This window comes from Stegostoma tigrinum, chromosome 1, assembly GCF_030684315.1.
Source record: "Stegostoma tigrinum isolate sSteTig4 chromosome 1, sSteTig4.hap1, whole genome shotgun sequence".
In the NCBI taxonomy this organism is placed as follows: domain Eukaryota; kingdom Metazoa; phylum Chordata; class Chondrichthyes; order Orectolobiformes; family Stegostomatidae; genus Stegostoma; species Stegostoma tigrinum.
In genome coordinates this window covers 45,944,723-45,966,273 of record NC_081354.1, presented here as the reverse complement: position 1 = coordinate 45,966,273, position 21,551 = coordinate 45,944,723, and the positions used below count along the sequence as shown (strand labels likewise).

General features: G+C 41.7%; 2 protein-coding genes across 6 annotated transcripts in view; one reads left to right on the top strand and one right to left on the bottom strand.

Moving 5' to 3' along the window:
- hhip (hedgehog interacting protein) overlaps window positions 1-21,551 on the bottom strand; it is a 181,520-nt gene that overhangs the window by 3,845 nt on the left and 156,124 nt on the right. For 2 of the 4 annotated variants that reach the window (XM_048545802.2, XM_048545823.2), the window contains one exon: window positions 5,955-6,083. In XM_048545802.2, the coding sequence (XP_048401759.1) occupies window positions 5,955-6,083 (129 nt within the window). The remainder of the gene's footprint in view (window positions 1-5,954; window positions 6,084-21,551) is intronic. The other 2 variants (XM_048545816.2, XM_048545809.2) reach the window with 1 other exon arrangement.
- The window catches only part of anapc10 (anaphase promoting complex subunit 10), a 170,758-nt gene that overhangs the window by 137,837 nt on the left and 11,370 nt on the right, over window positions 1-21,551 (top strand). The gene's annotated exons all lie outside the window — the stretch shown is intronic.

Sequence of the window (21,551 nt, the reverse complement as noted above, 5' to 3'; positions counted from 1 at the left end):
TGGAGAGGTACTATATGAATATTTCTCATCTGTTTTCACTCAGGAAAAGGAGAATATTGTAGAGGAGAAGACTGAGTTATGGGCTATTAGAATTGAAAGGATTGAGGTTAGTAAGGAGGAGGTGTTATCAATTCTAGAAGGTGTAAAGGTAGATAAATCTCCTGGGCCGGATGGGATTTTTCTGAGGATTGTCTGGGAAGCTAGGGAGGAGATGGCGGAGCCTTTGGCCTTGATCTTTAAGTCCTCATTGTCTACTGGTTTAGTGCCAGAGGACTGGAAGATTGCAAACGTTGTGCCCTTGTTCAAGAAGGGCAGTAGAGATGACCCAGGTAATTATAGACCAATGAGCCTTACATCTGTTGCAGGAAAAGCTTTGGAAAGGATTATAAGAGTTAGGATTTATAATCATCTAGCAAACAACAATTTGATTGGAGATAGTCAACATGGATTTGTCAAGGGCAGGTCGTGTCTCACAGACCTCATTGAGTTTTTTGAGAAGTTTACCAAGCATGTGGATGAGGGTAGGGCAGTTGATGTGGTATACATGGACTTCAGTAAAGCCTGTGATAAAGGTTCCACAAGGTAGGCTGTTGGAGAAAATGTGGAGGCATGGGATTGAGGGAGATTTAGCAGTTTGGATTAGAAACTGGTTTTCTGTAAGAAGGCAATGAGTGGTGGTCGATGGAAAATATTCAGCCTGGAGTCTGGTTCCTAGTGGTGTGTCGCAAGGATCTGTTTTGGGACCACTGCTGTTTGTCATTTTTATAAATGACTTGGACACAGGCACAGGTGGATCGGCTAGTAAGTTTGCAGATGACACTAAAGTCGGTGGAGCGGTGGACAGTGTGGAAGAATGTTGCAGGTTGCAGGGAGACTTGGATAAACTACAGAATTGGGCTGAAAGGTTGCAAATGGTGTTCAATGCAGATAAATGTGAGGTGATTCACTTTGGGAAGAATAATAGGAAGGCAGAATACTGAGTCAATGGAAAGATTCTTGGTAGTGTGGATGTGCAGAAGGATCTTGGTGTCCATGTACATAGATCCCTGAAAGTTGCCACCCAGCTTGATAGTGCTGTTAAGAAGGCTATGGTGCGTTAGGTTTTATTGATAGAGAGATTGAGTTCCGGAGCCGTGATGTCATGCTGCAACTGTACAAAATGCTAGTGTGGCCTCACTTGGAAAATTGCGTACGGTTCTGGTCGCCCCATTACAGGAAGGATGTGGATGCATTGGAAAAGGTGCAGAGGAGATTTACCAGGATGTTGCCTGGTCTGGAGCGAAGGTCTTATGAAGAATGGCTGAGGGGCTTGGGTCTGTTCTCGTTGGAGAGAAGAAGGCTAAGAGGGGATTTAATAGAGACATATAAGATGATCAGAGGATTAGATAGGGTGGACAGTGAGAGTCTTTTTCCTAGGATGATGACGTCGGCTTGTATGAGGGGACATAGCTGCAAATTGAGGGGTGATAGATTTAAGACAGATGTCAGAGGCAGGTTCTTTACTCAGAGAGTGGTAAGGGCGTGGAATGCCCTGCCTGCCAATGTAGTTAACACAGCCACATTAGCGGCGTTAAAACTGTCCTTGGATAAGCATATAGATGATGATGGGATAGTGTAAGGGGATGGGCTTATTCTATGTTCTATGTCTCATTATACTATGATTAAACACATTAAGACTTCCTAAATAATAATTTCCACTATTTACATTATGATTGATGTCAGGTTTACTGGCTTGTATTATCCTTTCTTGAATAATGTTCTTACATTTGCTAACATACAATTTGCTGGGTCCATTTTTGAATCTCTGAAATTTTGGGAAATCATAAATAATGGATTCATCACCTCTGAAAATACATCTTTTAGAACCTAGCATGCTGGTCATCTGGTTCATGAAATTTGCTATCTTGTAGTCCCTTAAGTTTCTCTTGTGTTCTTAACAGATGCAAACTTATAGGCTGTATGTCTACAAATTTTCAAATAGACTTTTCTGATATGATCACTGGCTTTTAGAATCTTTTTTAAATGCAACCTAATTATCCAATTTTATACTCTAAAATTTTAGAGTTATGAGCATAGTACACCTTCATAATCAACTGTCAACAAGTTTCAGAATTCTTTAACATTTTGAGTCCACTTACAGGTTTAAACCAACCCTTTTCTTGGAACCATACCCAGAACCAGCGGCTACATGGAAATAATTGATAATTTGAACCAATTGTTGAATTATACTTTGGTTTAACTAACAAAATATCTTCATATTTCTTCCAATTTTTGGTCACTAGACTGAGAACATGAAATCTATACTTTTAAAGTTCTTTTTCAAATTTCAAGCCAAAATACTAGAAATCCATAATTCTGACGGCTGAAGGAACATTATTATAATTGAATGTACTGGTTCGGAACAGGTATGGTTGTGGGAGGGAAGTACTCTATAATATATATTTTGGTATAACTAAGTATATGCTACTAACCATATTAGAAGTAGAAGGTTGTTAGAATTGCATGTTTCTATTAGTTTTGTTTGCAGTCTACAGTGTACACAATGCTTTTTTTTCATTCATGCCTCCTTTGACAGGCCTTATACATCATGGAAGCTCACAGCACAAAAGCAGACGATTTGCTCCAACAAGATTGAATTTTACTGTCATGAGCAACATCATTTAATCTACACCATGCACTCTTTAATATTCCTTTAACCGAATCCTAATTCATATTTAATAGAATTTATAGATTGTTTCAGCAACACATTTTTCTTCAGCAGAGAATTACACAGATTAACCATTTACTTTATGAAGGTACTTTCAATGTCTTCCCTTCAATTCTATGATATTCCTTTATTTGCATCTTTGTTGTTTTGCTGAATCAGCATAAACAATATGCGGTTCACATGAAAATAACATTACAATTTTGGAGCAAAATTGACAGAAGGGTCACTGGACTTGAGTTGTTAACTCTGTTTTTTTCTCTTTAGATGCTGCTGGACCTGTTGAGTTTCTCCAGCGCTCCCTATTTTTGTTTTAGGTTTTTAGCATCCACAGTTCTGTGTCTTTATCATAATCTTAAAGACTACTTTTGGGTCATCTCTTTGTATTCCTAGTTATCGAAGTTGAAAAGCTCCACTTTTCAATGTACTGTTCACAACTGCAAATTTAATTCCTCGTAACGTTCAGAAGAATCTGCAGTGCATCTGCTTCATTGCTTTTCCTTCCCATAATGTAAATAAAAACTGGAATGAGCTTCCTGAGGAAGTGGTGGATGTGGGCACAGTTACAACTTTACATGAATAGGAAAGGTTTGGAGGAATATGGGCCAGGAGCAGGCAAGTGGGACTAGTTTAGTTTGGTATATATATACAAGCGTGGACTTTTGTTTTCTATTGTAAGATGTGGGCATTGCTGGCTGGCCAGCATTTATTGCCCATCCCAGTTGCCCTTGAGAAAGTGGTGATGAATTGCCTGCTTGAATACTGCAGTCCACCTTCTGTGGATTGATCCACAATGTGATTATAGAGGGAATTCCATGATTTTGACCCAGCAACAGTGAAGTAACGGTAATATATTTCCAAGTCAGGATGGTGATTGGCTTGCAGGGGAACTTGAATGTGGTGGTGTTTTCATAAATCTACTGCCCTTGTCCAAGATGGAAATGGTCATGGGTTTGGGATGTGCTGTATGAGGATCTTTGGTGAATTTCTGCAGTGCATCTTGGAACAATGATCTGTTTCTGTGCTGTATGACTCTAAATTGAGTGCCAAAACTTCAAACTGTATTTAACTCAGATCTACAGTTTTGAATGAATTTATCACTAATACTTTGCTTTTATATTTTATGTATCTGATTTAAAGACCAAGGATTCTGTATAACGTTTTAAATTTTATATAATTTTGCTGTCATTTTAGATGGGCTGCCTATCTATGCATCAAGATCTTTCCGCTATTATACTCTGCTGAAAGTCTATATTTGAAGTTATTTTCATTTCTAATTCATTCTTCCAGCATTTAGAATATTGCATTGCATATGTCACTGAACTGCCGTCCCACTGAACTATCTTTTCTCTTGGCTATATTGACAATCATTGGCACAACTTACCATATTTCTCAATTGGTTATCACTAACTTTTGATACTGTTCACACAATTTTTAAGTCAGATCATTTTTCTTTTATAATAAATAACAGAAACCACACCATTTACTTCAATGAAGCATTATTGGTCATAACTTGCCATTCCAAGAAACTTTGATTTTTTGCATTCTAGCTTTTTGGCCGTGTTTTTCAAGTTCATTTATCACTTTCCACATTTTAACGTGGTAACTTCTCAATAGAATTAAATTTGCATGAATGTTATAAAAGATTCAGCAAAGATTACTGTTCTGATGGTGAAGAGCTATCTCAAATAAATCTCATTCACTTCGTTTCCTTCATTGCTTTAAAGAATTGTAAGGTTTGTCAAACATACTAGTGTAATGGAAAATCATGCTGACTGGTCCTGAGTAGTTCATGTTACCTCAGATCCATAGAAATTTCACCTCATATTATGAATTCTAGTCATTTACCTGAAACTAATGGACAGCACAATTTTGCTGTTTTCAACTACTTTGAATATTTTTTTTAAAAGTCCTTCCGTGGTAACAACAATTAGAAGTACAATGGCTGGGATATCACAATGATGATTTACTCCAACCAGAAGAACATGCGTATTTCTGCATTGAAAATGCAAAGTACAGCTTAATTAGTGAAAGAATGTTGATGTAGTTCCAGGTTAGGATGGTGTGTAGCTTTGGAGAGAAAGTTGCAGATAGACGGATTCCATTGCGTATGTATCTTGTCCTTCTGGTATTACAGGTGATGGTGTGAAGGAGCCTTGCTGAGAATTGCATTACATCTTGGAGATGGTGTACATTGCTGCTATCATGGTGGTGCCGCATGAATGTTTACAATGGTGGATAAGGTGTCCATTAAGTGGGTTGCCTTGTCTTGGAAAGTGTTGAGCTTCTTCGGTGTTCTTGGAGCTGTACTCATGCAGGCCAGTGGACAGAATAGCTTAATTTTCCTCATTTTGTCCTGTAGATGGTGGATTGTCTTTGCCAAGTCAAGAGGTAAGTTATTCACCTCAGAATTTCCAGTCTCTGATATGGCATTTTGTGGCTGCTCCAATTGAGATTTTGTTTTGTAATCTCTAGGATTTTGTCAAAGTTTTTTGCCTTGCAATCATCGGGACACTTCGCAAAATTACCAATTCAAGGTGAAAACCAACATATATACTACATGACAGGAGAGTGCTAATTGGTGGAGGAATAGCCAAGGAGAATGCACCTGTCAATGCTGATTGATAGTTAACAGCCAGGCTTTGTTTAAATTTTAAACCAATTGCCCTGACAATTAACAAGAGAATGATGGTTATCTATTTATTTAGTTGAAACAAGTCCAGTGTATATACATGTACTTTCTACCTGAATTGAGCACTTATGTATTAAAAGATGTAGCTTCCAGTACATACTTCTGCACCAGTGAACCTGACTGATTATCTTAAGTTGGCTATCATTGTAATTCCTCACACACTCATGATTATCTGGCAAATGCCACCCAGTTGTGGAATCATGTTCGACAGTTTGTTGTGAGCTTTGCACGTGGTTTGTACTTGCTTGTAAAAGCTACACACTTCTGAAAGGTCACTCTGTCTTATAAGATTCACCAGTCTTTGGGTCGTACGAACAACATACTTGGCATCACAATGGTACTGCAATTCATTACCACATTACTGATTTGTGAGATAGACAGAACAGCTTTTTGGCTTGAAGTCAGCATCCTGTCAGTGGAAAACACCACTCATGTTGCTGCTACTTAGCAGTAGTATAAAATAGCTAGTTTCACCTGTTGCTTAAACAATTACTTTATATTACAGATAAATCCTGTTAACTTGTAAATGTACAGGTTATACTGGGAGTTGAATAATACCTGCCCTTGCCACTCTTTCAGTATTTCGATCCACTAGTTCGCACTGAGGTCCGGTGTAGCTTTCTTTACATAAGCACACATTAGGCCGCACACATACACCACCATGCTGACATACTGGATCACATTTTGCTGTTAAAGAAACAAAAAATCTTTAGTAAACAAAAAGCTTCAATTTGCTAAAGATCAATTATCTTTATGCACAGCATGTTATGTGCACATACAGACAAAAATAATAGTATATGTTTGCAAATAAACTACTTTATATAAAACTATAATTCACTTTTGTTATTTATTGGAAATAGGTAATAGCTTCATGCGTATGATTTAGAAGGACTCAGCTACAACGGCCAACTATGTTGATCTTCTGAACTGCACCAAACAGTATGAAAAATGTCAAATACAGATCAGCAATATTTCTATTTGGTAAAGGAAATTTTGAATTGCTCGACTACCATGACGTGTTTGAGGTAGCAGCGTATGTGATGACAATGTCAGGTGTGTGCGGATTGGGGCAACAACATGGCAGAAGGTGCTCAGACCCTAAAATCATTGAACTTGATATTAGGAAACAGAACATAAAACTATACAGGCCCTTCAGTCCATGATGTTGAGCTGAATTTTTACCCTAAATCTAAGGTCGATCTAATGTCCACCTTTACCTTATACTATCATCCATATGTCTATCTAATAGCTGCTTAAATGCCTCTAATGAGGTCAACTCCACTACCGTCTCTAGTAATGCATTCCACGTCCCTGCCACTCTCTGATGTCTCCCCTACATCTACCTCATTTCACTTTAAAACTATGCACCCTTGTAATAGCTACCTCCACCCTAGGAAAAAGTCTCTGGCTGTCCACTCTACCTATACCTCTGATCATTTTGTACACCTCTGTCAAGCCACCTCTCATCCTTTGTTGTTCTAAAGAGAAAAGTCCTAACTTTATCAACTTTTCCTCCTCAGACCTTACCTCCATTCCAGGCAACATCCTGGTAAAACTCTTCTGCAATTTTTCGCATGCTTCCACATCTTTCCTGTAATGAGGAAACCAGAACTGGACACAATACTCCAGATGTGGCCGAACCAGGGCTTTGTATAGCTGGAGCATATCTTCATGGCTCTTGAACTCAAACCCTTTCTTAATGAAAGCTAACATACCATACGCCTTCTTAACAACTCTACCCACTTGGGTGGCAGCTTTCAGGGAACTGTCCACATGAGCCCCAAGATCCCTCTGCTCCTCCACACTGCCAAGAATCTTTCCGTTAACCCTGTATTCTGCTTTCAAATTTGTCCTTCCAAAATGAATCATCTCACACTTTACAGGGTTAAACTCCATCTACCACTTCTCAGCTCAGCTCTGCATCCTATCAATGTCCCTTTGTAACCTAGAACAGCCCTCTGTATTATCCACAACTTGACTCACCTTCGTATCACAAATGGAAGAGGACCCAGAACAGATCCTTGTGATATACTACTCATAACTGAGCATCATGTTGAATGTTTTCCATCCACTACCACCCTTTGTCTTCTAAGGGTCAGCTAATTCTGAATCCAATCTGCCACATTTTCCCCATCCCATGCCTCCTTACCTTCCACATGAAGCTACTATGGGGAACCTTATCAAATGTCTTACCTAAATCATGTATCCCACATCCACTGCTTTACCTTTAACCATGTATTTGGTCACCTCTTCAAAGAATTCAATAAGGTTTGTGAGGCATGATCTACCCCTCACAAATACCTGCTGATTATCACAAATCAAACTCTGCCTATCCAAGTGATCATAAATTCCATCTCTCAGAGCCCTTTCCAATAATTTGCTCACCACTGAAGTAAAACTAACTGACCTGTAATTTCCGGGGTTATCCCTGTTCCCTTTTTTGAACAAGGGAATGAGGTTTGCCGCTCTCCAGTCTTCCAGCATTCCACGTCCCTGCCACTCTCTGATGTCTCCCCTACATCTACCTCATTTCACTTTAAAACTATGCACCCTCATAATAGCTACCTCCACCCTAGGAAAAAGTCTCTGGCTGTCCACTCTACCTATACCTCTGATCATTTTGTACACCTCTATCAAGCCACCTCTCATCCTTCGTCGTTCTAAAGAGAAAAGCCCTAACTTTATCAACTTTTCCTCATCAGACCTTCCCTCCATTCCAGGCAACATCCTGGTAAAACTCCTCTGCAACTTTTCCCACGCTTCCACATCTTTCCTGTAATGAGGAGACCAGAACTGGACACAATACTCCAGATGTGGCCGAACCAGTGGACAGTGAGGACGAAAAGATAATTGTCAAAAGCCCTGCGATCTCTTCTCTTGCTTCTCTTAGAATCCTTAGATAAATCCCATCAGGCCCAGGGGACTCATCTATCTTCAAGTTCCTCAAATTTCCTAGTACATCTTCCTTACTAACATCCACCACCTCTAGCCTATCAGCCTATTTCACACTTTCCTCCCCTACAACTAGGTCCCTCTCAGTTGTGAATACTGAAGGAAGGGATTCATTAAGGACCTCTCCTATCTCTTTAGGCTCTGTGCACAAATTCCCTTTGCAATCCTTGATATTGAGTCTGATGGTTGTAGGATATCCAAGTGGAAAATGAGATGCTGTTCTTCCAGCTTGTGTTGAGCTTTGCTGGAGCACTGCAGCAAGCCTGAAATGAAGATGTTGGCGAGGGAACATGGTGGTGTCTTGAAGTGGCAGGCAACAGAAAGCTCATGGACATTTCTACAGACAGATGTAGGTGCGCTGCAAATTGGTCACTCAGTCTATATTTCATGCCCAGGAAACCACATTGTGAGCACCAAATACAGTAGACCACACTGAGTGGTCCTTCACCTGGAGGTTGTGTCTGGGTCCTTGGACAGTGAGGAGGGAAGAAGTAAATGAGCAGGTGTTATACCTTCTGCAATTGCATAGGAAGGTGCTATGGAGTATTGGGAGTAAAGAGGGAGTGGACCAAAGTGTTTCGGAAGGAACAGTCCCTGGGGAAGGCTGGCAAGAGAAGGGAAGGGAATATGTGTTTGGTGGTAACATCCTGCTGGATTTGGTGGAAATGGTGGTGAATAATCCTTTGGATATAGATGCTGGGTGGGTGGCAAGAGAGGGCCAGGGGAATCCTATCACTGTTGTGGGAGGGAAGAGAAAGGGTAAGGGCCGAAGTGTGGGAGATTGGATGGACATGGCTGGGGGCCCTGAGATGGACCAGGTGAAGGTGACAGCATGGTGGAAATTGGAAGTGAAATTGATAAACTTTTCCAATTCTGGATCAGAAAGAGAAGCAGCAATGATGTTATTGGTATACCAGAGAAAAGTTGTTGAGGGGGACTAGAGTAGAATCAGTATAAGAAGTGTTCCACAAAGAGATGAGCATAACTGGGACCCATGTAGGTTTTCATGGGCACACCTTTGATCTGAAGAAAATGAGAGGCGTTAAAGGAGAAGTTGTTCAAAGTAAGGACGAGCTGGGCCAAGAAGAGGAGGATGGTGATGGATGAGAACTATTCAGGTTTTTTTCCCCCAAAAGTGGATAGCCCTAATACCATCATGATGGGGATGGTTGTGTAAAGGGAGCACAAGTCCATGGTGAAGAAGAGGTGGCTTCTGATGGAAAGCATCAGAAGAATCACAGATGTAAGTGGGAAGAGACTTGACAAGGGGAGAAAAAGTCAAATTGAGATAAGAACAGATGAGTTCTATGGGAGTGGAGCTGGCAAAAATAATAGATCTGTCTGGACAGTCCTGTTTGTATATTTTTGGAAGGAGGTAAAAGTGGGCTGCGTGGAATTGAGGAACTATGAGCTTGGAGACTGTTGGGGGGAGAATACTTGATGAAATGAGATTAGTGACCATTGTAGCCAAGTGTCCACTAATGGGTTTCTCCCTTCCCTTCTTGACATTTCTGTTTACATTTCTGGGAAAGAGATGGCCACCAATATCCAATTTACATCTACAGTTACCCACTATTGCCTTGACAATATAATCTCACACATTCTGCTTCCTGTAAAGACATTTTGTCAGATTCAATTTTCATTCTCCTAGTTTCTCCATCTCTGTTGCATCAGTTCTGATGATGCTACCTTCAACAAGGGGGCCTCTGAAATGTCCACCTTAGTCCTCAATCGAGGATTTCCCACCACCATAATTGACAGGGACCTCATCTGTGGCTGACCCATCTCCTGCACTTTGGCCCACACCCTTCTCTTCCTTCCCACAATAGCGATAGGATCTCCCTAATCCTCACTTGCCATCCATCAACATCCACATCCAATGTGGCACACCCACATCCACCATAAGCCACCATTTCCACCACCTCCAGCAGGGTGTCACCACCAGAAACTGTTTTAAAATTCATATTCAAAGGAGCACCCTGTGAGCTATATACAATGATGCCTTCCCTTAGAACAGAGTCCCTACTGCGTGGAAACAGGCCATTCTGCCCAACAAGTCCACACCACCACTCCAAACAGCATCCCACCCAGACCCATTCCTCCATCTTAGGGCGGCACGTGGCTCAGTGTTTAGCACTGCTGCCTCACAGTGCCAAGGACTGGGTTCAATTCCACCCTTGGGCGACCGTCTGTGTCGAGTTTGCACATTCTCCCCGTGTCTGCCTGGGTTTCTTCCAGGTACTCTGGTTTCCTCCCACAGTCCAAAAATGTGCAGACTAGGTGGATTGGCCATGTTAAATTGCCCATAGTGTCCTGGGATGTTTAGGTTAGATGGATTAGACATGGGAAATTAGGAATTTGGGTCTGGGTGGGATGCTCTTCAGAGGAGCGGTGTGGACTTGTTGGGCCAAATGGCCTGTTTCCACACTGTAGGGATTCTATGATTCTATACCTTGCAGTTCTCCTAAACATCCCTTGACGCTGTGGGCAAATTAGCATGGCCAATCCACCTAGCCTGTATGTCTTTGGACTGTGGGAGGAAACCGGAGTGCCCGGAAGAAACCCACACAGACACGGGGAGAATGTACAAACTCCGCACAGACAGTTGCCTGAGGGTGAAATTGAACCCAGGTCCCTGGTGCTGTGAGGCAGCAGTGCTAACCACTGAGCCACTGAGCCACCCCAGAAGAGCAAAAACAGACACAACGGAGCCAATGGATTGACTAAAGGGACTAATTGCTTTACAACAATGTCTTGATTGGCTCCTGACCACAGCTTGTGTCGGATCAGTGTACCTAACCTGCAAAAAGAAAGTATATTAAAAAAATCTGTGCATACATGTTTCTCTCTCACTTGTGGATGTATTAGAACATTTCCAGTAACAGCCAGCTGTCCTTCACTCACGTTTCTCTGTAAATCCCGCAAAAGAGGAGTGAAATATCCTTAAAGGCAGTGAAAGCATTAATTCCTAACTAGTGAATACAACAGAGAGTGTATGAATGATGATGTGTTAACAACAAAAAACTAAAAGGAATTAGAAGATATTGAAAGAAACAGCTCTTCAACTGCTGTGGTTCAGACTGGTGCTAATTGTAGTGTATTGCCCTGATTTTAGTTTTCCTCTTTTGGTAGTTTGATTAAGTCTTTTTACATTAGTGATGATGCCAGGAATAGCAGGACTAGATTTCCAGCACACCAGACCAGTGAATTATGATAAAGTTTGAGAATTGGTGACTGGGCTATTTTGGAACCAAGATAACATAAGATTGAATGTGGCGTTAATAAGTGCTAAAGAGATGAAAGGAAACACTACGTTCTGTATTACCAAAAATAAGACTGGATTCGTGAAATACTCCACAGAGGCAAGTAACTCGTCACCAAGTCACCTTTTATTTAAACGTTGCAAGCCCTTGACATTGATTGAGCTTCCTCAGAGCCAGCTCTCAGAGTGACCAGAACTCCTGTTTATATTTGTCAGCGAGGGGTTTCTGACTGGGCCAGATTAACAGCCTCAGTCAGGGAATTCATTCTATGAGGTGCAATTGGCTGACCTCATTACAATCACTAAAATTAGAAACTACTCAAGCCTTCCTGCAAGGGGATGATATGTTCCTAACAAACATACAAGAGGGCACAAAAACAGACTGATTGAACTGACAAATAAATTAGAATGAGAATTGCCGAAGAAGTCAAAAATTAAGGTCTAGCATTGCATTTGAGTTTAATAGAAACAGAGAGACCAGGTACTCCAAGTAGTGGAACATCAGAATCAGTTAATATTGAGTTATGGTTACATCAGTTCGAGAATGAAGAAGAAAAAGAGGCTGGAGTAGTGCAGGAAATGGAAATGGAAATGGAATTCCAAAGGGCAGAAAAAGACAAGGAGAGAGCAGAAAGTAAAGGGAAGTGAGATAGAATGAAAATGAATGCAAATTGAAATTGAAATGCGAAGGATGGAACTAGAAATGCAAGAGACTGAGAAAGGGAAAGTAATTGAATATAAGCTTAAAATTATGCCATTATAAGGGAGTCCTCATGGTCTCAAGAAGCCTCTGATGGGGTTGATCTAATGTCCAGTAAGGAAATATTTACTGTTATATAGGCACTATCAAAATTTGAGTTGAAATATTTGGAGGCATTCTTCATGCCATTTGATGATATAGTGCGACAGATCTGCCAAAGGAAAACTGTACAGAGCACATACAGAGCAAGTTGACCGATAAACTATTGAAATTTATGCTTCACTGTCACAGTAAGTTTCTATGGGGTATGAAATTGCACAAAATAAACTACATGGGGTACACATGAATCAGTTCCAGAATTATACAGGCAAAAGTTCTGAAATTTAAGAAAACAGCCTAGACAAACTTACACTGAATTTGAAAGGGTTAAACAAAGTAATTTTACAGGTGCGTACGAGTGTTAGGAGTTGAAACCACAACAAGTTCTCAGCGAAACCATTCTCTCTGAAGAATTTAACAACTCACTAGCTTTTGTAATAAAAACCCATGTTGAAGACTGAAAGGTTGCAACTGCTATACAGACAGCAGTGATAGATAATGTCTATCAGGTGATCATAAAGTTAAACCTTTTTTCCTTTACCCCATAAACTTGAGAATCTAGAGAATGGGGAAGCCAAAGGATAAAGAAAGGATAGCTGGAAATGCCCCAAGATCCTGCTCTGTTCAGAAGGGAATGTGCTGAAGTTGGAGGAGAAAATTCAAAGTGTTTTCATTATAATAGAGTGAGCCACCTTTGTCCAGTATGCTGGAAGTTGCAAGGGAAACCAATAAAACTTACCGGGGTTTGTAAGAATGAATCCAAAAAGAAAACTCAAAGGGAAAAATACCTTTAGCTTAAACTACAAGCAGGTAACCAGCAGTGAAAGCTGCTTTGAATGCAGCAAAGGTGAGTAGGGTAGATGAGAGATATGAAGGGCTTTTGTCACAAGGAAAAATAGCCACTTTTTCTTCCAATAATCCAATAAACACATCGCTATATTAGCAGGATATGGGAGCTACTGAAACTCATTTGCTGAACAAGGATCTAATTTTCCCTCCAGAGAGTTCACTGAAAACTAAATTTTTAGTTAACAGGGATAAATGCAGATCATATCCTTGTTCCATTGTACAAAGTGCAATAGTAATGTGACTTGAATACCAATGAATGTATGGATAATTAAGAAATCACCATTGATGGAGTAGACTTAGTCCTACATCAATATTTGGCTGGAGTGAAAGTTATAGCTTTGCTCATAACTACAGAAAGCCAGAGAGAGGTTAAAGAGAAGGAGCAGTTACAAATACAAGTGTCAGGTAACTGGAGTGCCCAGAGGACACCCATGCAGACATGGTGAGAATGTGCAAACTCCATGCAGAGAGTTGTCTGAGGATGGAATCAAACCAAGGTCCCTTGTACTGTGAGGCTGCAGTCCCACCTTACTGCTCATAATACACAAATAGATGACAAAATTCATCATCGTCTCTGACATTTCAGCTCAGGTTTTGGCTAACTAATGAAAAGAGTATTTGAGAATAAGGGTCTTAAATCTGAGATGACGTTTATGGTTTACGGGACGAGGTGAGCCTTTTAGCCTGTTGAGGTCACCATCAGCTCATTTCCTCTGGCACCTGAGGCCTGTCTCCAGAGGTGGAGAAATTTTCAACTCTTGACATCTATCTCCCTGCTCAAATTCCTGTCTGTCATGTCATATTATGAAGGAATGTGCAGTGATTGAGATAATAAGTTGTCTGGTGATCCAGTTGTGATAATAGGCCAGATTCTGTATTAAGAACAATGGTGTGGCTATCCATACTCGTTTATAATGAAATAAATTGAGTCTACACCTTGCAAAACCTACTTAGGTGCATTTTAATATGGAGGTCCAAATTCTATTGTCACAGTGTAGTGACTGGAACCAACTGGATTTTGTTGACAAGGAGATCTTTGATTGGTGTTGTTACCTTAGGCCAATCAGGAAAAGCCCTGGCTGATATAACCAGGAAATTTTGAATCTCCTTAGTTCAGAGGGCTGACTCCATGCTGGCTAATCACAGCCAGTGTATGGTGCACAAGTAAATAACGGGTGACTTGATGGTGGGATACTGGCTTTTGTGCAGTTATTTTAGTGGCAACAAGAGTGGGATCTTCAAACGAGTGTAATTTACAAATTGGGCAGCACCAGTCGTACCAATTGTGAAGCCTGACACTGTGGGGATTTTAACCAACAGTAAATTACTTATCACATCTGGATAAATATCTGATCTCTCACATAGTGGGCATGTAAAGAAAGTTGGTGGAAGGGCTGTTCTTTACGAAGCTGGACATGAGCCACGTCTATCTACAATTGCAACTGGATGAGGAGTCCCAGAGTATGCTACAATTAATACCCATAAGGGTTGAGAACAATATACAAGACAGCAATTTGAGGTATCATAGCCTGTGCCTTTTTCTAGCAGACCATGGAGGACATTTTACAAGGGCTATCCCTAAGTTGCCATTTACCTCAATGATGCATGATTAATAGGGAAGATCAATAAAGAGCACTTGGAGAACTTAGACATAGTGCTTAAATGTTTCTCCCAGAAGGGCATACACCTTAGAAGGGAAAAAATGTGTACTCCAGGCACCCTAAATGACCAATACAGTTTGGAGCTGGAGGAACACAGCAGGCTACACAGCATCAGAGGAGCAGGAAAGTTGATGTTTCAGGTCCGGACCTTTCTGAAAAAGGGTCCTGACCCAAAACATCAGCTTTCCTGCTCCTCTGATGTTGCCTGGCTGACTGTGTTTCTCTGGCTCCACACTGTGTTATCTCTGACTCTAGAATCAGCAGTTCTTACTAACTCCAAGTGACCTACTTGGGTTACAGAGTTGACAAAACCGGGTTTCTATCATTGAAAGATAAAATGAGGGCAACCAGAAGAGCCCCAGTTCCCACATCTGTACTGGAGTTTAGATCTTTTCTTGGGTTAATGAATTATTATTGAAAATGCGTATGTAATCTGGCCTCCATCTTGGCACCTGCTATTGAAAAAGTGTCAGCCTTGGAAATTGTTGAGTTGCCAAGAAATAGCCTTTAGTGAGGTGAAAAAGCAGCTATTATCATTTAAGGTGTTGGCCCACTGTGATCTGAAGTAAAAGGTAGTGCTGATATGCAATGCCTCCCCTTATAGTATTGTGATAGTGTTGGCTCACCAGTGGACCAAGGAGAGGAATGCCCAATAGCGTATGTTTCCTGGACAACTGACGCCGAACGCAAATATGACCAGATAGAGAAAGGAGGTTTGGCGGTCATCTTTGGTGTGAGGAAGTTCCACCAGTACCTTTGCAGATGGGAATTTGTCACAGTAAAAGATCACAAACCCTTGCGAGGGCCACCGAAGGAAGACAAGGCAGTGCTGCCTATAGTTTCCAGTAGAATTCAGCGTTGGGCCCTTATTCTCAGCGTGGTGGCACGGACAGCACAGTGCTTCAGTGGTTAGCACTTTTGCCCCACAGTGCCAGAAACCTGGGCTTGATTCCACCCTTGGGTGATTATCTGTGTGGAGTCTACACATTCTCCCTGTGTCTGCATGGGTTTCCTCGGGGTGCTCCAGTTTCTTCCAAAGATGTGCAATTAACACCCATAAGGACCCACAGTCTAAAGATGTGTAAGTTAGGTGGATTGACTATGCTAAATTGCTCCATTGTGGCCAGGGATGTGTAGGTTAGAGGTATTAGCCATGGGAAATACTGGTTGGGAGATGGGTCTGCGTGTGATGCCCTACGGAGGGTCTGTGTAGACTTGTTGGGCTGAATAGCCTGTTTTCATACTGTAAGGACATAGAACCACAAGTTTGAACACTGTCCAGGATGACAAGTAGCTAATGCGGATGCCTTGAGCTCCTGCCGCTGGCAGATATTCTACCAATGGTGCATACCCTGGAAGAGTCTGTTTTGGTTTTAAAACTTCCTGGACACCATTCCAGTCACAGGTGCCAATATCTGACTGTGGACACAAAAAGATCCTGTCCTAGCAAAACTAAAAAGGCTGGTGGTAATGGGGTAAACAGAAGGGCCATCACAATCAGGATTGAAACCCTTCTGTACCCAGTGAGACCAGATCACTGTAGTGGACAGCGCATTATTATAGGAAGCAAAGGTGATTGTCCCGAGTAAGGGTCACCACCAGACACTGGCTAAACTCTACCAGGGTCATTCTGGTGTTTCCAAGATAAAGATGCTAGCAAAAATCTATGTATGGTGGACAGGAATGGATGCCAACATAGCTGCATTGGCACAGCAGGGTCCAACAAGGACAAAAATTGCCACGAGTGGTGCCCCATACACATGGGAATGGCCAGGTGAACCAAGGATGCATGTTGACTATGCCGGTCCTTTCATGGGCTCAATGTTCCTGGTTATTGTGGACACCCATTCAAAGCGGTTGGACATGCATAAGATTCATTTGGTAACCTTAGGGATGACGATTGAGAAGCTTTGAGCATTGGTCGTGATATACGATCTCCCAGAAGTATTAGTCACAGACAATTGGGACGCCATTTACTAACAGGGAATTCAAATATTTCCCAAAGTCAAATGGTATTTGGCACATAAGGACAGCTCCACACTATCCACAGTCCCATGGTCTAGTGGAAAGAGTGGCCAAATATTGAAGACAGGCTTAAGGAAGCAGCCTATAACGTATCCTTTCATACCAGCTGTGCCAGTTCTTATTTGATTATAGGACCACCACAAACGCAACAACAGGGATAGCTCCAGCAGAGGTGCTGATGGGAAGAAGATTCCACACCAGGTAAACTAGATATTTCCAGACCTGGGGGTTGCAGTGTGAAATGGCAGCAGGAATGCCAATGCTAGCCACGTGCCTCCACTAAGTGAGAGAGACAATTTAATTCTGGGAACAAAGTTTGCTGCCGGAACGATGGAAATGGCATTGTATGAGTACAATAAGAGGTTGATGTGTGGTCAAGTTCCATGACTTACAAAGTTTGGTTAGATACAGTCCTGAGCAAACACCTGGATCACCTGAAAGCTGGTACTTCACAAACGGAGCAGGAGCAAAACATATCTGACCCCTCAGAACAGCCAAAAGGCCTGTCAGAAACTGTGGGTTCTCCCCTACCATATAACATCGAGGAAATCTCAGAATCTGACAGGATGCAGCCTTGATACTCTTACTGCCAGTAGAAGAGATGGAAACTCTCCTGAGATGCTCCAGGTGCAAGAGACAGGCAACAGTCCAGTGCATAGTGCCCATGTCAGAGAAACCACACTTGGGGTAAAAACATCGCAGGAAAAGCTACAACCGAAACACTGGGCCTACATCCTCAGACTTGGAGTTAAAGGGATGTAGTGATTGGAACCAGCTGGATCTTGTTGACTACAAGCTCCTTGATTCAGGTTGTTAACCTGGGCCAATTAGGAAAGGCTGACCAATATAACCAGGAGAAGCTGGCCATTAATAAGTCCAGGCAGCAGGCCATGGATGGGGTCATTATGGCTGGCGGCATGCTCCTTTTCTGTGGCTACATCCGTGACTGGTAGTACCTGGAGAAGGAGAACGCAGTGTGTGCTGGTGCTTTCAAAGCCTTTTGGGAGAGGTGGGTTCTGTGGGGTGTGGAGTGCTTTGTTTCCCCCACAAATATTATTTTGATTTGATTCCCTACCCACCCCTTCAATTTTTCTTTCACATAGGCATTGTCCCTACAGGGCTGTGCTTGATACTGATGCCTTGGTCACATGGGTGATTTTCCTGGTGGTGGTACGTTAATAAAGTTATTAGCACACCTGGTGTTCTTTTTTAACCATGTTTCACACCTGCATATGCACAACAAGGGAAAAGAATTAAAAAGTGAAAATAATAGAAAAGAAACATTAAAAAAATATAACCAGGAGATTTGGAACCTCCTCAGTTCAGAGGACTGACTCCAAGCTGGCTAGCAACAGCTAGTGTATTGTGTACAAATAAATAAAGGGTGACTTTGTGATGGGGATACTGACCTCTGTGCAGTTATTTCAGTTAAACTAATATGATAAGACATTCTTACTGAGACTTGGGGCGGTTCTGACTCCTTTGAGATCCTTTAGTTGTGGAAGCGGAGTCATTAGTGACATTTAAGCGACTGCTGGGCATGCACGTGGACGGCAGTGAATTGAGGGGAATGTAGGTTAGGCTATTTTACTTTTGGATTAGGATTATTCCACGGCACAACATCGTGGGCCGAAGGGCCTGTACTGTGCTGTACTTTTCTATGTTCTATGTTCTATAAGCTGTTCTGTTCACAAGTCTGCACGACACCAGCATAGTGAGTGGTGCACAGGGCGCTCAGTTTTAATGCTTTGAAAAAGAAATCAATATAACCAGGAGATTTAGCATCTCTGCAGTTCAGATGAAGAACTCTGAGCAGGCTAGCCACAGCCAGTGTACTGTGCACAAGTAAATAAAGGGTGACTTGGTGATGGGATACCAGCCTTTGTGCCTGAGATACCTTGTACATCAAGGGATGCAATGTATCAGTCCTTAAAATAATTTAGTGCTGAAATGAATGCAGTAGCATTGACTTAGAGCATTTTAACATGGGTAATGCAGTAAAGGTGACAGATGATACGAAGATAGGTGGACAGGCAGGTGATGATACGAAGATAGGTGGACAGGCAGGTAGTACTGAGGAGGTGGGGAAGCTGCAGAAAGATTTAGACAGTTTAGGAGAGTGGTCCAGGAAATGGCTGATGAAATTCAATGTGAGTAAATGTGAGGTTTTGCACTTTGGAAAAAAGAATACAGGCATGGACTATTTTCTGAATGGTGAGAAAATTCGTAAAGCAGAAGTACAAAGGGATCTGGGAGTGTTGGTCCAGGATTCTCTAAAGATTAACTTGCAGGTAGAGTCCGTGATTAAAAAAGTGAATGCAATGTTGTCATTTATCTCAAGAGGGTTGGAATATAAAAGCAGCAATGTGGTTCTGAGGCTTTATAAAGCTCTAGTCAGGCCCCATTTAGAATACTGTGTCTAATTTTGGGTCCCACACCTCAGAAAGGACATACTAGCCCTGGAGCGTGTCCAGTGGAGATTCACACGGATGATCCCTGGAATGGTAGGTTTAATGTATGATGAATGGCTAAGGATCCTGGGACTATATCCATTAGAGTTTAGAAGGTTGAGGGGAGTTCTAATAGAAACTTAAAAGACAATGTATGGCTTAGAAGGGGTGGGCGCTAGGAAGTTGTTTCCATTAGGCGGGGAGACTAGGACCCATTGGCACAGCCTTAAAATTACAGGAGGTAAATTTAAAACTGAAATGAGACGACATTTCTTCTGCCAGAGATTAGTGGGCTTGTGGAATTCGTTGCCATGGAGTGCAGTGGAGGCCGGGACGTTCGATGCCTTCAAGGCAGAAATCGACAAATTCTTGATCTCAGAAGGAATCAAGGGCTACGGGGAGAGTGCAGGGAAGTGGAGTTGAAATGCCCATCAGCCATGATTTAAATGGCGGAGTGGACTTGATGGGCCTAATGGCCTCACTTCCACTTCTGTGTCTTATGGTCTTATGGTCTAAAAGGTTTGGGCTGATATATTCAGAAGGAAGTGAGCTTCTAATGGTTTGGTAAATTTTACCTATAACCTTTCTAGCTCTGAAAACATAAATATAAAATTACGGCATCTCAACCCTTGAAAGAAAATTGGAATTTTAAAAATAAAAACTTTTCTGCATGTCTCTGTCATCCCATTTTATTGTTTTTCACTCTTCATATGATTTTCTACATGCAATTTAAATGTAATTTATATTTCCAACTTAATATTTTCTCGACTCAGTGAAGATTGTTCAAACTGATTGGAGGAAGAGCATCACTATTTCTTATGTAATGCACAGATGTCATGCTGCCCAATGTCAGATGTCCAATTACAGCGAGTCTCCAACAAAAGCACAGTGGGAAATTGCCAAAGCTTTTGCATTGCTACTGATTGCAAAGTCTAGTTCAAGGATTTAACTTTACCTTAAAGTTTATTTTCTGTTTTCATTTCATAAGTATTTCAAATGTCTTAACTTGCAAAGAGCTATATTTGGATATCATGCTGAATCTAGTACATCTGGTAGGGATATCGATCTCCAGGGTCAGATTTTCCTTGGAGGCTGAAATTCAAGGTGGTTGAAACCCACCTCCATCATCAGCCTGCCAGGAAGCAAAATATTCTAGAGATTACAGATTACAGATACCAGTCTGTAGCCAATTCAATTCATTCCATGTGATATCAAGAAACAGTTGGAGACAGTGGATACTACAAAGGCTACAGGACCTGACAACATTCCAGCAACAGTACTGAAGACTTGCGCCGCTCCCCTAGCCAAGCAGTTTCAGTACACTGGCATCTACCTGGCAATGTGGAAAATTGCCTAAGTATATCCTATACACAAAACAGGATGAATCCAACCCAGCCAATTACTGCCCCATAATCTACACTTGATCATCAGTAAAGTGATGGAAGGTATCATCAACAGTGCTATCAAGCAGCACCTGCTCAGCAATAACTTATTAAATGACACCCAGTTTGGGTTCTGCCAGGGCCACACAGCTCCTGACCTCATTACAGCCTTGGTTCAGACATTGACAAAAGAGCTGAATCCCAGATGTGAAGTGAGAATGACAGCCCTTGACATCAAGGCTGTATTCAACTGTGTGTGGCATTAAGGGAAAACTGGAATCAATGGGTATCAGGGACAAACTCACCACTGGTTGGAGTCATACTTGGCAGGTAGGAAAATGATTGTTGTTGTTGGAGGTCAATCATCTCAGTTCAAGGACATCTCTGTTGGAGTTCCTCAGATCAGCCCAACCATCTTCAGCTGCTTCAATGACCTTCCCTCTATCATAAGGTCAGAAGTGGGCATATTCACTGATGATTGCACAATATTCAGTACCATTCATGACTATTCAGTTCCTGAAGCAGTCCATGTTCAAATGCATGAAGATCTGAACAAATTCCAGGTTTGAGCTGATGAGTGGCAAATAATATTCACGCCACACAAATGCCAGGCAATGACCATCATGAACTAGAGACAACCTAACCATCACTTCTTGGCATTTAATGGTGTTACCATCACTGAATCCCCGACTATCAACATCCTGGTGGTTACCCTTGACCAGAAACTCAACTGGACTCACTACATAAACACAGTGGCTACAAGAATAGGCCAAAA